This window comes from Oncorhynchus gorbuscha, linkage group LG26 (assembly GCF_021184085.1).
Source record: "Oncorhynchus gorbuscha isolate QuinsamMale2020 ecotype Even-year linkage group LG26, OgorEven_v1.0, whole genome shotgun sequence".
Lineage (NCBI taxonomy): Eukaryota > Metazoa > Chordata > Actinopteri > Salmoniformes > Salmonidae > Oncorhynchus > Oncorhynchus gorbuscha.
Window position 1 is genome coordinate 37,788,405 of NC_060198.1, and position 17,057 is coordinate 37,805,461.

Here is a 17,057-nt window from a genome sequence, read left to right on the forward strand (position 1 = left end):
CGTGTTGTTCCCTTGTGGAACACTCCGGCTGCTGTCTCTTCTTTCCACTTTCTCTCAGCCCTATTAAAGTGTTAAAACAGTCTTTGGCGATGACCTCTCCCTGTGTGTGTGGAGTGTGTCTGGTGTGGTGTTGTCCTCGGCTGCAGGTGAGGGTGAGGTGCCCTGAGGAAGTATTGATCGGTGGCAGAGATAAGAGTCCCCTCTATCTCTCTGTGTGATGTGGGAGTGCTGCCCAGTGACTCTAATCAGAAATGAATTAGATGGGCGCTGGGCCCAGCTCGCATGAGAGAGGAGTGAGATGCAGCTCTTTGACTCAGCTCAATGGCGCTCCAGCATAGTGAAAGTCTCGTTTGTCTCTCTACCCAGATCTCCGCTGATATGAACTCTTCTTTGTGTAATTAGTGCTGGGAGGTAATATAAGATTAGTGGTATGTCTGATCAGGGAGTTTTACTGGTGTGGCAAAGCTGTCAGGCATTAAAACAAAATCTCTTGTTTTTTTGTTGAGGGATTGGATAGTGGAGTGTTGTTGAATGTGTTGTTGGAGTTAATGGGCTTGGTTGTGTGTGTGAAGGGCAGCTCACAGAGCAGCTGGCCTCTTGAATCCTTACTACCTCGGGCTGGTTCTGGTTATTGATGGGACTGTTCGACCACACTGGGCACCACTGGCAGGAAAGGCACATTTTCACTTAATGCGCAGATGCAGATTCAGTGTGGATGTGTGGGGGAATACTTTTTTTCAATGTTTTTTTTCCTCTTCTCCTGTCCACTTCATGTAATTGAAAAATAATCACTATGAAAGGGCATTCACTTCCTCCTGAGCTAAAATTGTCATAGCAGCAGAGCAAGCTTGGAATAAGGCCATGGGTATCGGTCCTGACAGAATTTTGATGGGGGCTGGTTTATCAGCGGAGCAGCGAGGAGAGTGCCTGTAGTGTTACTGTAACCTTCCTCATCCACAATTTGCAAGTTGATTAGAAGACGACTTTGGCTAATATCACAAAGGGGGGTGAACAGCAGAGGCTGGTCTGTGTGCTCCTGCTCCCATCTCAGCCCACCGTCCCTCTAGGTAGAAAAGGCAGTAGAAGTGATGTATGGAGAAATGGATGGTGTGCAGACAGAGGGAGAAGGTACAGGCTCTATAACATGTACCTACCACCCTTGACTTATAGAGACCATGGAGAGGAATACTAATCCAGTCTCTTTTATTACAGACCCAAGCTTTAATGAGTACCTAACACCGATGCATACATTTTTTTTTTTTATACTTGAATGACTTTTCTTAAATGTCATACTTGTACGCTATGAGGGGCACTGACAAAAGGAAAATGTGGAGCAGCGCTGCCACTAAGAAGATAAATGGACATGTTTATGTCAGCCACCACCCCCCCCTCCCACCACCCCAATTACATAAGCCTCAACTAAAATAGTTTTCAAGTCTCTATTGTATATGAACATAAAGGATGCGCTTTCCTTTTCAGAGGGCCTGCTGCTATTACTGCTCAACTCTATGATTACCCCGAGATCCAGATCAATATCCCAAGTTTTAGCACAGAGAATACATCTCACTCAATGAAAGCCCATTGGGGTTTCAAAATCAAACCTAAGGAAAGTCATTTCTGTTGCATCCAACAAACAGCCTTTAGTTGTCAGGCTCTCATTCACATTCCTGCCTGATGAAGCTCCACGATAGCAGAGTGGAGCCCAGTACAGCTGTGGCTTCCAGCGTGGTTGGCATTCAACAAAATGGCTGTGGATGTTGGAAGGAAGCAACTTCCTAACATACCTCTTCTGGGAACTACTCCCTCCTCCTCCAGACCCAGCTAGAGAGGCTATCAGAGCCTCTGTCAGTCTGCAACAGTGGGGTGATGGATAGTGACGTGTGTCCGTGCCGCTAGGGGACTGAATGGAGCTCCTAGGTGAAGAGTCATTTGCAGCAGCAGCAGTGAGCCTCTGGCCGTGGGTAATGGGGAGGTATTAGTGACAGAGCCTGGCAGGGCAGCATCCTCTTGGTCATGCTTGGTCCTCACCTAGCTATCGCTCACTGACAGGGGCAGCACAGGCAGCCCTGATTCCCCCTATCCGAGGCAAAAGCTCTAACAGGCTTCCTTTCCATAGGGCCAGATGGAGACATGCAGGAATGGTAGAGAGTACTGTACAGTGCTAACCTCTGAAAGTGGGGTTGTCGGAGAGGAGGTGAAAATGGAATGTGTAGAATTGATGCCGAGAGAATAGAGTCCCCCCACCAACCTGTGAGATACTTTCATACATTGATCAGTGTGCAGATCAATACTGATATGATAGGTACAGTATAGTCTTGAGTTATCAGTGTTTATTTTCCCCATCCTGTGTTTTATGACCTCAGTGCACCACTGCACAATGATGTGGTCCTGGAAGAGAATAAACACAACCTGGCTACCAAAGTGCCCTTTGGTTCCCTCTCCCACAGTACTTTAGCACCACATTATCCTCAATGGAGGTAAGATGAGTGGTGGTGCTAGCTAGGTAAATGTTTGCTGTCATCACCCTTTCCCACAGAATTTACCTGCTGTTAGACTCTCCATCTAACTCAAACAGGGCTACAGCAACTTACTGTTGCAGCTGTAATATAGCTTCATGTCATAATGCAGTCGACTAAGTATCCATCAATCCCTGCAATAAGACAGGTAATGACTGTTTTACAACTACATGGGCTTATCTGGCTGTTGGACCAGCTAGTCCTCTTCCATATCCCTTTTCTTGTTTCCCTCAGCTCGGCTGTGTGATGGGCAGCAGAAGGTTGCCATTCGTCCCTTTACTCTCAGATCAGATGAATCAATTTAGCCCTGTAAAACTATAAACCCCTCACTTTTTAATGATTTTTAATGGACTCCACACTCTAATTTCCCTGTCAGTAATGAATTGGCTGCCAGGACCAGTAGGACACAGGAGCCTCCCACATGAGAACTCCAGTGTATGATGGATGCCTGGCACAACATGGCTATCGGTCTCCCGTTGTTGAAAGCTCTCAATCTCCCCTCGTTGCGCCAGCTTGGATGGGCCAGTAGTGTGAGGTGGGTGTGGGGGAGGTAATGAGAATTTTCCTCATGAAGTGATTACTTTCTTAATTAGTGTGATTAATATTCTTCCGGAGGAGCGGAGAAATGTGCTGCTGCAGTTGTGGCTGCCATCCCGGAGGGAGAAGCAGGGGATTGATGGAGGAGTGGAGGTGTAGAGACGGAGGAGATTGCCTCTGATGGAGACTGCCCGTTTAGCGGTTGAAGTTTGACACAAGTTGCATTGACCATATTTCATAATCAGGCATCTGACGGCTGTTAAAGATGAGGAATGGGTTAGCTAAGCTATCCCTGCATGTGTGTAGGCAGATTCTCTCAGAGATATGATGAACTGATAACACAGTCATATACACTAGAAATGTATAATGTATGACATTGTATATATAGGTCCAGGTATAACCTGCTCATGTCTTAACCCTTTGGTTTTGTCTTTCAGTTGGTGTCAACATGTTCTATATCTGCATGGTAGTCTACCTGTACGGAGACCTGGCCATCTATGCTGCTGCTGTGCCCATATCACTAATGGAAGTAGCCTGGTAAGACCAGCCAGCCAGCTTGCTGCTGATTCATTACATTCATGGGTTTCTTATTTGGGGGTGTTATTTCAAGGAACTGTATGACTAATGTGGGTGCAGCTGACTTTCCCAAGTACTTGGAGCATTTACTTTTGGCAGGACAAAGCATATCCCTTTCTCTCAGTTCTGTTTTTATCTCTGCACTTTGGCTGTTCCCTGACCTTCTGCCTAAGTAAAACTTTCTGATGAGGGGGCCTTTAGCCTTCCTGACCTCCCACCAGTGCTCTTGGCATTTACTTTTTGTTGACTGGCTCCCAGACAGGTTTTTATTACAAGTCCCCTCCACTGGCCCGGTGGGGCTGGGTGAATATCACATATTCCATATTGTCTAAGGGAGGCTCTTCTCTAGAGAAACTATTGTCCTGTTGAGACCACCTTAACCGTCAGGATCACAATTCAATTTGGTGTAGCTTTATGACAGAAAGATGATTGACTTTCTCATGGTGTTCCAAAAAGAACAATTTCAACCAAAGACCCCTCCCCAAACACGAAAGCGCTCTCCCATTTTGCCCAAATGACATTAGATTATCAGTGACTATTTAAGGTTTCAGTGAGCCCTGGGAGTGCCATATAGGGGTATCTTATGAACATAATGTGGTGAGGATGAGATCCTTAAACATTTATAGAGATACTTAACTTTTAAAGGACAAGGTGAGTGAATACATTTCAATTCAAGATTACAATTTAACCACTTACCACATCAGAGGAAGTTCTATTAACATACCACCATAATAGCATAAAAAATATACATTTGTCCCTCTCTGACTCAGTGGGGTCGAAAAGCCCAGAGGTAACTTTCTAGCTAAAATGTGAGGCGGAACAGACACTTAAAAAGGAATTACCCTATGGCACAGACCGGAGCTCCACGCTCGACTGGCTCTGCCACTGAGGAGAGCCAGGCGATTGAGATCGTAGAGCGGTATCTCTTTGTAAAGCCTTGCCGCAGCAGACTTCTCGGTGGCAGAGGCAGATTCTAATGATTATGTCCCATAATTGATGCTCAGTCTGCCGCACCTTGTTGGCAGCACTGAAAGGGTTTTGTGATTGCCTCAGAATGACAATGTGTAATTTTCCACCAGGAAGACTGGATCATCAAGTCTAGTGCAGTGATATAACCTTTACTGATACTTTTCTTACTGATAATCTAACTGCTCCGAGGTAGTAGGAACGGACCTCGCTGATATTCTAACCGCTCTGAGGTAGTAGGAACTGACCTCGCTGATATTCTAACCGCTCCGAGGTAGTAGGAACTGACCTCGCTGATATTCTAACCGCTCCGAGGTAGTAGGAACTGACCTCGCTGATAATCTAACCGCTCCGAGGTAGTAGGAACTGACCTCGCTGATAATCTAACCGCTCCGAGGTAGTAGGAACTGACCTCGCTGATAATCTAACCGCTCCGAGGTAGTAGGAACTGACCTCGCTGATAATCTAACCGCTCCGAGGTAGTAGGAACTGACCTCGCTGATAATCGAACCTCTCCGAGGTAGTAGGAACGGACCTCGCTGATAATGGAACCTCTCCGAGGTAGTAGGAACGGACCTCGCTGATAATCTAACCGCTCCGAGGTAGTAGGAACTGACCTCGCTGATAATCTAACCTCTCCGAGGTAGTAGGAACTGACCTCGCTGATAATCTAACCGCTCCGAGGTAGTAGGAACTGACCTCGCTGATAATCGAACCGCTCCGAGGTAGTAGGAACTGACCTCGCTGATAATCTAACCGCTCCGAGGTAGTAGGAACTGACAAGTCTGCAAAGTTTTAGTAATTCTGCCCCGTCATATTTAATATTTTATCATTGCTTCATTTGCAATATTGTAAACTAGTCTTTCCTGTCGTATGTTATTCTTGGACTGACTTGATCTGATCATGAAGGGATCTGTAATGATCACCAGTCTGTCTGTTCTCTCTGTAGTGGTAACCACTCATGCAGTGCTGGCAGTGTGAAATACGACGACACCGACTTGTGCTGGGGGCCTGTCACCAGGAAAGACGCCTACAAGGTGTTTCTGGTGAGTACATACTGCACCCCTGTTTCTCACCCCTGTCCTTCTACCCTCGTCCCAAAGGCCCCTGGAGGATACATGGTGTACCACACCTCTCTCTGTCAGCCCCTGCCATCGTGACTGAGCCCCAATGTGCCAACCCTTGTCTGTGTTAGTGTCAGAGACCCCCTTCCAGCTCGTTCTCCCTCTCACGGCCTCCACTCCTGCAGCCCTGAGCAAATGTATGTGCCCTTGAAGTCTTAAGAGAGCGAAACTCCTGCAATTTCCACTTTTGCTTTAACTTTGCCGGCCGACAGTGATAGATGTGCTGATCTCCTCCTGTATTATTTCCCCCCTCCACTGTTCTCCCTCCACCCTCACTCATTTTCAACACAACGAGCATACCCAAACAATTCTCCAATAGATGCATTGTTGTTTTTTATCTCGTCTGGATAAGCCTCTTACATCATGTCAACGAATTGAAATTATGCTGATTTATAATCTCCTCCTGTATTTTTTGTTTACCTTGCAGTTTCACAAAGTTTCCTTTTAGGGAAAGGGACATTTCCACCTCTGTGTTAATGTATCTAACTGATTGCTTCTTATTATAGTAGATGTTGAGATTATTTCTGCTTGGTAATATTTTAAAATAATTAATTGAATCTGACAAAGTCAACTGTTCTCTGGTGTTTCTTAAAGAAGATGTTTCCTGTTATTAGTTTTGGTCTCTCCTGCGTACAGACATTTGGACTTCTAGGGGCTTAGTTGTATTTTCTCCCATTTTCTTCTCCATGAATCCTTATTAGAGTCCTTCCTGTGGTGGACTCGTCCTTAAATAAATAATTGGGCTTTGATAAAACATTCATCAGCTTCTGTTAGCACACAGGGAGTGGAGTGTCTTCCTTCCCCTCAGCCCCCCTTTGTCTTTGACGTGCCTGGGTCAAACGCTCTGGCCCCTTAGCCACTGCCCACCACTCCCCATGATCACTTTAAATAATTGATTGACTATTCCTTTTAAGCCCAGCCGCTCTCCATACACCGCTCTGTCCTGCCCAATGGAAATACCTCTCCTCTCCCCCCTACGCTATGCTTGCTTATGCTCTCTGACACGTCTCTGTCCCACCCCAAAGACCAAGGTGCCCTTCGTCCTAATGATGGGTCTATCTAGGCACAATGTCCACAACATCTAGAGTCTTTGCCATCTGGAGTCATTATGGAGCCCAGTATTTTCCCTTTTCTTTACAACGTCCATATCATTTCACTGGAAGGCTTCAAGCTCCAAACTAAGTGACCTGCTTTATCACCCTACTGCCAGTCTCTTTATGAACTGAGTGAGTCAGAGGGTGCTTTAGTATTGACTCCTATTATAATATGCTCAATCAGACTTTGGAAAACATTGGAACAGTTGTCAGAAAGGCTGACAATACTGCATTGAGAAATGCCCCTTTATTTTGTTTTGGTTTAGCTAAAGAATTCAAATGAGCCTATTCATTTATTATGCCATCCCATTCTTTGAGTGTTTGAAAAAGGCATTACAAAAAGAACCATAATTACAATTCCTAATTACTTTTTTTGTTTTGGTTATGCAATTAGTTTGGCTTAGTTTTGAGCCTCTAAGAGGGAGTAGGCATTAGCAAACACACTGCGTTCAATATGTTAGCATTAATTGCTGCTCAGTTGTTGTATACCAATGGAATTGTTCAAAGCTGGTCTTTGAACTATGTTCTGGAGGTTCTCTGTATTTCAGTCGTCATTACATTCTATCTGTTAATGGCCCTTCTCTCCTGTCCTTATCAACCACATTTCTCTCCTCACCATCACATCTTCTCAACCTCAAAATCTTGTAGTCTCTCCTGGCAACAGATTGTCAGTTAATCCTCTATTTGTATCTTGACCAGGCATTTGTAGTTCCCAGTTTTATAGGTGTCATTAATCCCTTGCTATGGTATTATCCGTTTCCTTAAGGGATTTTACTGTGGTAACTGCTCTGTACCATATTTATTAATCTTAAATAATCAATAGTGTGTGTAATGTGTAAGTTGTGGTTTTGTGCTAAGCAGTAATGCAACCTGAACTTCCTCAGTTGGGTGCGTATTTGGTCTGCCTGGGCTGCCGTACTGTATAGGGCACCACTGGCTGCCACAGGGGGAGTTGGATTGATGTCGGACACATTAGTCCAGCCACAGCGTTATTAGGGTTTAGAAAAGGAAGCAAGGAAAGATTAAAGGGCAGCCCGCATTACAGCATAACGGTGCACAGCTGTAATCCCCGTGTGGGTGGCTGTTTGAGAGAGAAGGAAAGAGAGAAGGAGAGAGCATGATATAGAGAACTCAGGCTAATGTCACAGACAGACAGAAGTAGGGTTGGCCTTCTACCCTCTGCACCCTCAGAAATGGACTGTTGACCATACAGACAGGCTTAAGAGCTTTTTTCACCTGCCCTGTATTGTGTTGGTCTTAAAGTTACAACCCTGGGCGTTGCATGTTTCGGGCCACCGACCTCCTCATCAGACCAGGTTTTTAAAGATGCCACCTACATATCAGTGGTCTGCCTGGCCAGACCGCTCTAATCGTCATCAACTAATCGTTGGTCGATTTTGAATGTGCCAGTCCCTTTATCAGAACAAGATACAAGACACATTTCAGTTGAAGGCATTTGAATTCAGTTCTAGGTATCCCCCTTTCCCTGACATGACCAAAACTGTGGACACCTGCTCGTCGAACATCTCATTCCAATGTCATGGTCTGCGCACTTCTACACTCGGCGGTCCCGTTCTTTGAGCTTGTCTGGCCTACCACTTTGCGGCTGAGTCATTGTTGCTCCTAGACGTTTCCACTTCACAACAATAGCACTTACAGTTGACCAGGGCAGCACTAACAGGGCAGAATTGTGACGTACTGATTTGTTGGATAGGTGACATCCAATGACGGCGCCACGTTGAAAGTCACTGAACTCTTCAGTACGGGCCATTTTACTGCCAATGTTTGTCCATGGGTGTTGCATGGTTGTGTACTCTATTTTATACACCTGTCAGCAACAGGTGTGGTTGAAATAGCCGAATCAACTAATTTGAAGGGGTGTCCACACTTGTGTGTGTATATATAGTGTACCTCACATTATGCTTGTAAATCTCTCATTTCATTTGTCATTTTTTTCCAGACAATTGCCCCACGGTGGTTGCAGCAGTGTTTGTTGTGCTTGGACAACAGATTGTGGGTTATTTTTTAGTATGTGACAGAATAGTTGTCCCAGTTCAGAAAAGTAGTTCTGCTCTACTAGCAGACCCTCAAGGTTCTGGGGATCAGCACAGAGAAGGGGAGAAAGGTGAGATAAACACTGACCAAATCAAGGATCATCTATTATATAGGAGGGACTATTTTGATAACTACTGTCAATAGATTTCTTCAGCTTATCTGAACAAGCTACCGTCTTCACAGCCTGTCCAGGGCTGGGAATTTCCAGGGACCTCACATTGTTATCACGATACTTAGGTGACGATATGTATTGTGATTCTATATGTATTTCAATTCGATAAAGCTGCGGAGAGACGAGAGCATGAGAAAATTAGTTTTGATCAGTCATTGAAATAAGTGCTGAAAACATGTTGGCTCACTATTTAAAAAGATGGAGAACAAGCCGTAGGATGAAAAATACCGTAGTTTTGACTTGCTCTAGCTTATGCTACCAAGAAACAAAAAGTGTGTGTATGTATATATACACTGCTCAAAAAAATAAAGGGAACACTAAAATAACACATCCTAGATCTGAATGAATGAAATATTCTTATTAAATACTTTTTTCTTTACATAGTTGAATGTGCTGACAACAAAATCACACAAAAATGATCAATGGAAATCAAATTTATCAACCCATGGAGGTCTGGGTTTGGAGTCACGCTCAAAATTAAAGTGGAAAACCACACTACAGGCTGATCCAACTTTGATGTAATGTCCTTAAAACAAGCCAAAATGAGTCTCAGTAGTGTGTGGCCTCCACTTGCCTGTATGACCTCCCTACAACGCCTGGTCATGCTCCTGATGAGGTGGCGGATGGTCTCCTGAGGGATCTCCTCCCAGACCTGGACTAAAGCATTTGCCAACTCCTGGACAGTCTGTGATGCAACGCCACGTTGGTGGATGGAGCGAGACATGATGTCCCAGATGTGCTCAATTGGATTCAGGTCTGGGGAACGGGCGGGCCAGTCCATAGCATCAATGCCTTCCTCTTGCAGGAACTGCTGACACACTCCAGCCACATGAGGTCTAGCATCGTCTTGCATTTGGAGGAACCCAGGGCCAACCGCACCAGCATATGGTCTCACAAGGGGTCTGAGGATCTCATCTCGGTACCTAATGGCAGTCAGGCTACCTCTGGCGAGCACATGGAGGGCTGTGCGGCCCCCCAAAGAAATGCCACCCCACACCATGACTGACCCACCGCCAAACCGGTCATGCTGGAGGATGTTGCAGGCAGCAAAACGTTCTCCACGGCGTCTCCAGACTCTGTCACATGTGCTCAGTGTGAACCTGCTTTCATATGTGAAGAGCACAGGGCGCCAGTGGCGAATTTGCCAATCTTGGTGTTGTCTGGCAAATGCCAAACTTCCTGCACGGTGCTGGGCTGTAAGCTCAATCCCCACCTGTGGAAGTCAGGCCCTCATACCACCCTCATAGTCTGTTTCTGACCGTTTGAGCAGACACATGCACATTTGTGGCCTGCTGGAGGTCATTTTGTAGGGCTCCTCCTGCTCCTCCTTGCACAAAGGCAGAGGTAGCGGTCCTGCTGCTGGGTTGTTGCCCTCCTACGGCCTCCTCCACGTCTCCTGATGTACTGGCCTGTCTCCTGGTAGCGCCTCCATGCTCTGGACACTACGCTGACAGACACAGCAAACCTTCTTGCCACAGCTCGCATTGATGTACCATCCTGGATGAGCTGCACTACCTGAGCCACTTGTGTGGGTTGTAGACTCCGTCTCATGCTACCACTAGAGTGAAAGCACCGCCAGCATTCAAGTGACCAAAACATCAGCCAGGAAGCATAGGAACTGAGAAGTGGTCTGTGGTCACCACCTGCAGAACCACTCCTTTATTGGGGGTGTCTTGCTAATTGCCTATAACTGCATGTGGAATTTATTGTCAATCAATGTTGCTTCCTAAGTGGACAGTTTGATTTCACAGAAGTTTGATTGTCTTGGCGTTACATTGTGTTGTTTAAGTGTTCACTTTATTCTTTTGAGCAGTGTACATATTTATATATATATCACACGCAGTTGAAGTCGGAAGTTTAGACCTTACATACACCGTAGCCAAATATATTTAAACTCAGTTTTTCATAATTCCTGACATTTAATCCTAGTAAGAATTCCCTGTCTTAGGTCAGTAAGTATCACCACTTTATTTTAAGAATGTGAAATGTCAAAATGATAGTAGAGAGTGATTTATTTCAGCTTTTATTTATTTTATTACATTCCTAGTGGGTCAGAAGTTTGCATATACTCAATTAGTATTTGGTAGCATTGCCTTTAAACTGTTTAATTTGGGTCAAATGTTTCGGGTAGCCTTCCACAGGATTCCCACAATATGTTGGGAATTTTGGCCCATTTCTCCTGACAAAGCTGATGTAACTGAGTCAGGTTTGTAGGCCTCCTTGCTTGCACACGCCTTTTCAGTTCTGCCCACAAATCTTCTATAGGATTGAGGCCAGGGCTTTGTGATGGCCACTCCAATACCTTGACTTTGTTGTCCTTAAGCCATTTTGCCACAACTTTGGAAGTATGCTTGGGGTCATTGTCCATTTGAAAGACCCATTTGCGACCAAGCTTTAACTTCCTGACTGATGTCTTGAGATGTTGCTTCAATATATCCACCAAATTTTCCATCCTCATGAAGCCATCTATTTTGTGAAGTGCACCAGTCCCTCCTGCAGCAAAGCACCCCCACAACATGACACTGCCACCCCCGTGCTTCACGGTTAGGATGGTGTTCTTTGGCTTGCAAGCCTCCCTCTTTTTCCTCCAAACATAACGATGGTCGTTATGGCCAAACAGTTCTGTTTTTTTTCATCAGACCAGAGGATATTTCTTTAAAAAGTACAATCTTTGTCCCCATGTGCAGTTGCAAACCGTGGTCTGGCTTTTTTATGGCGGTTTTGGAGCAGTGGCTTCTTCCTTGCTGAGCGGCCTTTCAGGATATGTCGATATAGGACTTGTTTTACTGTGGATGTGGATACTTTTGTACCTCTTTCCTCCAGCATCTTCACAGGATCCTTTGCTGCTGTTCTGGGATTGATTTGAACTTTTCGCACCAAAGTACGTTCATCTCTAGGAGACAGAACGTGTCTCCTTCCTGAGCGTTATGACGGCTCCGTGGTCCCATGGTGTTTATGCTTGCATACTATTGTTTGTACAGATGAACGTGGTACCTTCAGGCCTTTGGAAATTGCTCCCAAGGATGAACCAGACTTGTGGAGGTCTAACATTTTTTTCTGAGGTCTTGGCTGATTTCTTTAGATTTTCCCATGATGTCAAGCAAAGAGCCACTGAATTTGAAGGTAGACCTTGAAATACATCCACAGGTACACCTCCAATTGACTCAAATTATGATCAATTAGCCTATCAGAAGCTTCTAAAGCCATGACATAATTTTCTGTAATTTTCCAAGCTGTTTAAAGGCACAGTCAACTTAGTGTATGTCGGGCGCAGTGGTTAAGGGCGCTGTACTGCAGCGCCAGCTATGCCACCAGAGTCTCTGGGTTCGCGCCCAGGGTCTGTCGTAACCGGCCGCGACCGGGAGGTCCGTGGGGCGACTCACAATTGGCCTAGCGTCGTCCGGGTTAGGGAGGGGTTGGCCGGTAGGGATATCCTTGTCTCATCGCGCACTAGCGACTCCTGTGGCGGGCCGGGCGCAGTGCGCGCTAACCAAGGTTGCCAGGTGCATGGTGTTCCCTCCGACACATTGGTGCGGCTGGCTTCCGGGTTGGAATGTGTGCTGTGTTAAGAAGCAGTGTGGCTTGGTTGGTTTGTGTATTGGAGGACGCATGACTTTCAACCTTCGTCTCTCCCGAGCCCGTACGGGAGTTGTAGCGATGAGACAAGATAGTAGCTACTAAAACAATTGGACACCACGAAATTGGGGAGAAAACGGGGTACAATAAAAAAAAAATTTAAAACTTTAAAAAACTTAGTGTATGTCAACTTCTGGTTGTGATTAAGTGAAACAATCTGTCTGTAAACAATTGTTGGAAAAATGACTTGTGTCATGCACAAAGTAGATGTCCTAACCGACTTGCCAAAACTGTAATTTGTTAACCAGAAATTTGTGGAGTGGTTGAAATACGAGTTTTAATGACTCCAACGTGTGTGTGTGTGTGTGTGTGTGTGTGTGTGTGTTTTTACAGATTGATTCTTGAAGTCAGTATCAATGTAATATTGTCCAAAAATAATGTCCCGTATGTAACTGTATCGATCCCCTCCGTCACTAAGCCTGTCAAACCACTCTCTCTAGGATTGAGAGGTAGTGCCTACACAGTATGAACTTTGCACCTCATACATACATGCATGCAGAGGACATGAGTGAAACTCAATAACAATATTCACTGGATTGCACGGAATGGAATTCACAATTCTGGAGGTTAGCCTCACACTTTACCCTGAGGTGTCTGGACTATTTGTCAGTTTGACTTATCGTCAATGGCCAGCTCTGCGAGTTCTTTTGAAACTTAAAGTCATATCAGTTCATTCAGTGACTTTGTGACTGAAATGATAAAAGTATTCCAGGTGATCAAAGGTTTTCTCATTCTGTAAACCTTCAATGGACGTCAAGCTTTTCACACAGCTCGTGCTGGGCTGTACTTTGTCAGTTCCTTTCACATTCTTTAGTCCCTTTCAGACGGAGCTCAGACGACATTGATTGTAAACACACAGGCTTTTGTCATAGCAAGACGGACTAATAACAGCATACAAGCTGCAAGGTGGGTGGCCTTTTGGTTTCCTCTGACCTTTGGTTAGATCAATGGTATCCACACAAAATGCTATGTATCATGCTGTGGAGCATGGTAGCCGTTTTCTCCATCACGATCTGCAAAACCTCTTAACCCTTTTACACTTGTAGGAATTGGCCTATATGGATAGGGCTACATTTAAATGTTTCTGACAGAAGAAATATGACAATGATATGCATAATCATGGTAGCAATTGAAAGGGAACAGTTTGGATATTATTGGAAAATGATTAGACCAAAGGTGAGGACACAACAGTTCACCTGACACAAGACTGAATCCAAAAATGACACTGTGAATTTTATGTTCATTTTACATTTATTGTACTTCTGTTGCATTTGTTGATAACAAAATCTGAAAAATACTCTGGATATATTCAGTAACATGAGAATATTCCTGGAAAATGCGGGGTAGGTGCAACATAAGACAAATAATTCCAAGTGTTTGAGTGAGAGGACTAACTGGTGTATCCACTTGGCCACAAACGTCTTCAAAGTGTGCACATATCCTAAGTCATTTTAATGCACTTTTATTACTCAGAGAAGACTCTTCAAATACAGTGGGGAGAACAAGTATTTGATACACTGACGATTTTGCAGGTTTTCCTACTTACGGTGGCAGGGTAGCCTAGTGGTTAGAGCATTGGACTAGTAACCGAAAGGTACAAAATCTGTCGTTCTGCCCCTGAACAGGCAGTTAACCCACTGTTCCTAGGCCGTCATTGAAAATAAGAATTTGTTCTTAACTGACTTGCCTAGTAAAATAAAGGTAAAATAAAAAAATAAATTACAAAGCATGTAAAGGTCTGTAATTTTAATCATAGATACACTTCAACTGTGAGAGACGGAATCTTAAACAAAAATCCAGAAAATCACATTGTATGATTTTTAAGTAATTAATTAGCATTTTATTGCATGACATAATTATTGATCACCTCCCAACCAGTAAGAATTCCGGCTCTCACATATCTGTGAGTTGTTCAATAAGAAGCCCTCCTGTTCTCCACTCATTACCTGTATTAACTGCACCATTACCTGTATTAACTGCACCTGTTTGAACTCGTTACCTGTATAAAATACACTTGTCCACACACTCAATCAAACAGACTCCAACCTTTCCACAATGGCCAAGACCAGAGAGCTATGTAAGGACATCAGGGATAAAATTGTAGACCTGCACAAGGCTGGGATGGGCTACAGGACAATAGGCAAGCAGCTTGGTTAGAAGGCAACAACTGTTGGCGCAATTATTAGAAAATGGAAGAAGTTCAAGATGACGGTCGATCACCCTCGGTCTGGGGCTCCATACAATATCTCACCTCATGAGGCATCAATGATCATAAGGAAGGTGAGGGATCAGCCCAGAACTACACGGCAGGACCTGGTCAATGACCTGAAGAGAGCTGGGACCACAGTCTCAAAGAAAACCATTAGTAACACACTACGCCGTCATGGATTAAAATCCTGCAGCGCATGCAAGGTCCCCCTGCTCAAGCCTGCACATGTCCAGGCCCGTCTGAAGTTTGCCAATGACCATCTGGATGATCCAGAGGAGGAATGGGAGAAGGTCATGTGGTCTGATGAGACAAAACTAGAGCTTTTTGGTCTAAACTCCACTCGCCGTGTTTGGAGGAAGAAGGATGAGTACAACCCCAAGAACACCATCCCAACCGTGAAGCATGGAGGTGGAAACATTCTTTGGGGAAGCTTTTCTGCAAAGGGGACTGGATGACTGCTTCGTATTGAGGGGAGGATGGATGGGGCCATGTATCGACAGATCTTGACCAACATCCTCCTTCCCTCAGTAAGAGCATTGAAGATGGGTCGTGGCTGGGTCTTCCAGCATGACAACGACCCGAAACACACAGCCAGGGCAACTAAGGAGTGGCCCCGTAAGAAGCATCTCAAGGTCCTGGAGTGGCCTAGCCAGTCTCCAAACCTGAACCCAATAGAACATCTTTGGAGGGAGCTGAAAGTCCGTATTGCCCAGTGACAGCCCCGAAACTTGAAGGATCTGGAGAAGGTCTGTATGGAGGAGTGGGCCAAAATCCCTGCTGCAGTGTGTGCAAACCTGGTCAAGAACTACAGGAAACATATGATCTCTATAATTGCAAACAAAGGTTTCTGTACCAAATATTTCTGATGTATCAAATACTTATGTCATGCAATAAAATGCAAATTAATTACTTAAAAATCATACAATGTGATTTTCTGGATTTTTGTTTTAGATTCCGTCTCTCACAGTATATTTAGACACTAAGAGAAATCTTACATCCTAACTACTCACTTAGATTGGGCTTTGCCTCAGTCATGCATATCCCAGCGTAAGGTTGTAGGTCATTGTGTGCTTGACCAATCCTAGCCGTTGACCTGCCCTTTACATTGGACCGCAGTTTTAATTGTAAGGATTATGTTTCGGCATGAAAGTGCAACAATGGAGTCTTTCTGGGGACTGGCTTAACCCCAGCAGAGATTTCCTGAGACCTCGATTAAATTAGGTTTAACTTTTGATTTTCAATTGCAATTTGCAACACCATTGGGCCTTTACTGCATAAAAAAGGCCCTAGCTGTCCACTGGTTCAATAATGCATACATATACTGTTGCATAACCCAGCTGTGATTTAAATGGCTGATTTTATATTGAGAATGTTTTTCTTGTGGTTGAGAAAGTGATGGAAATCAATACTGTATATCAGCTCAAAATTAGGTTTTGCTGACACTGCGTTCTTTCCCTGTTTGTCTTTATGCATATGTCTGTGTTAAAGGCTGTGTCTATTAGACCACTCAAGGGAGTGGATGCCCAGTGAATTGAAATATTCTCTCAGCGGGCGCCACCCACCATGAAACGAGGCCACCTTTGTGTCAACCATCTGTTTAGATCCACTCCATTGAACGAGTCCGACTCACTCACACACTCGAGGACCTACAGAGAGAACAGACGCAGATAAGCCCAGATAATACACAGAGGTACAGTATTTGATGTGACGCTTTCTTCAGATGTTTGTGTGTTTCACTTTGGAGGAGAGGGAGCAAGGGTGCTGTAGTGTAGCTCTGTTGTGGTACAGCCACCCCAGAGCTGCAGGGAGATGACGACAGTGCAGATGGTTTAATAGAGATTACCTCAGCAGGGGGAAGTGTTGGAGTTGGGAACCACACAAGTAGAGTCCACTCCACACCAACACGAGGCAGAACCCAATCAGAGCTGCAGATCAGGACACTGCAGAGGAACACAGCCGTACTGGGAGAGGACTGGAGGGACTTGGAGGTCATGCAGGAGAGAGGATACAGCCTCTCTTAGTCGGAGAACAATAATGTAGGCTGAGGATCCAACTGATCATCCAGTCACTTTCAAAGACTTTTGAAAGACTAGAACCTATACTTACCCTGTTTAGGAACAGTTTGTCCCATCTCTGTTTGCTAACTACAGCATATTGCTTCCACTCCAGCAG

General features: G+C 44.8%; 1 protein-coding gene across 1 annotated transcript in view; it reads left to right on the plus strand.

Moving 5' to 3' along the window:
* LOC124015474 (transmembrane protein 104-like) overlaps positions 1-17,057 on the plus strand; it is a 92,240-nt gene that overhangs the window by 18,861 nt on the left and 56,322 nt on the right. The window contains exons 7-8 of the mRNA XM_046330677.1: positions 3,491-3,590; positions 5,545-5,641. Of these exons, the coding sequence (XP_046186633.1) occupies positions 3,491-3,590; positions 5,545-5,641 (197 nt within the window). The remainder of the gene's footprint in view (positions 1-3,490; positions 3,591-5,544; positions 5,642-17,057) is intronic.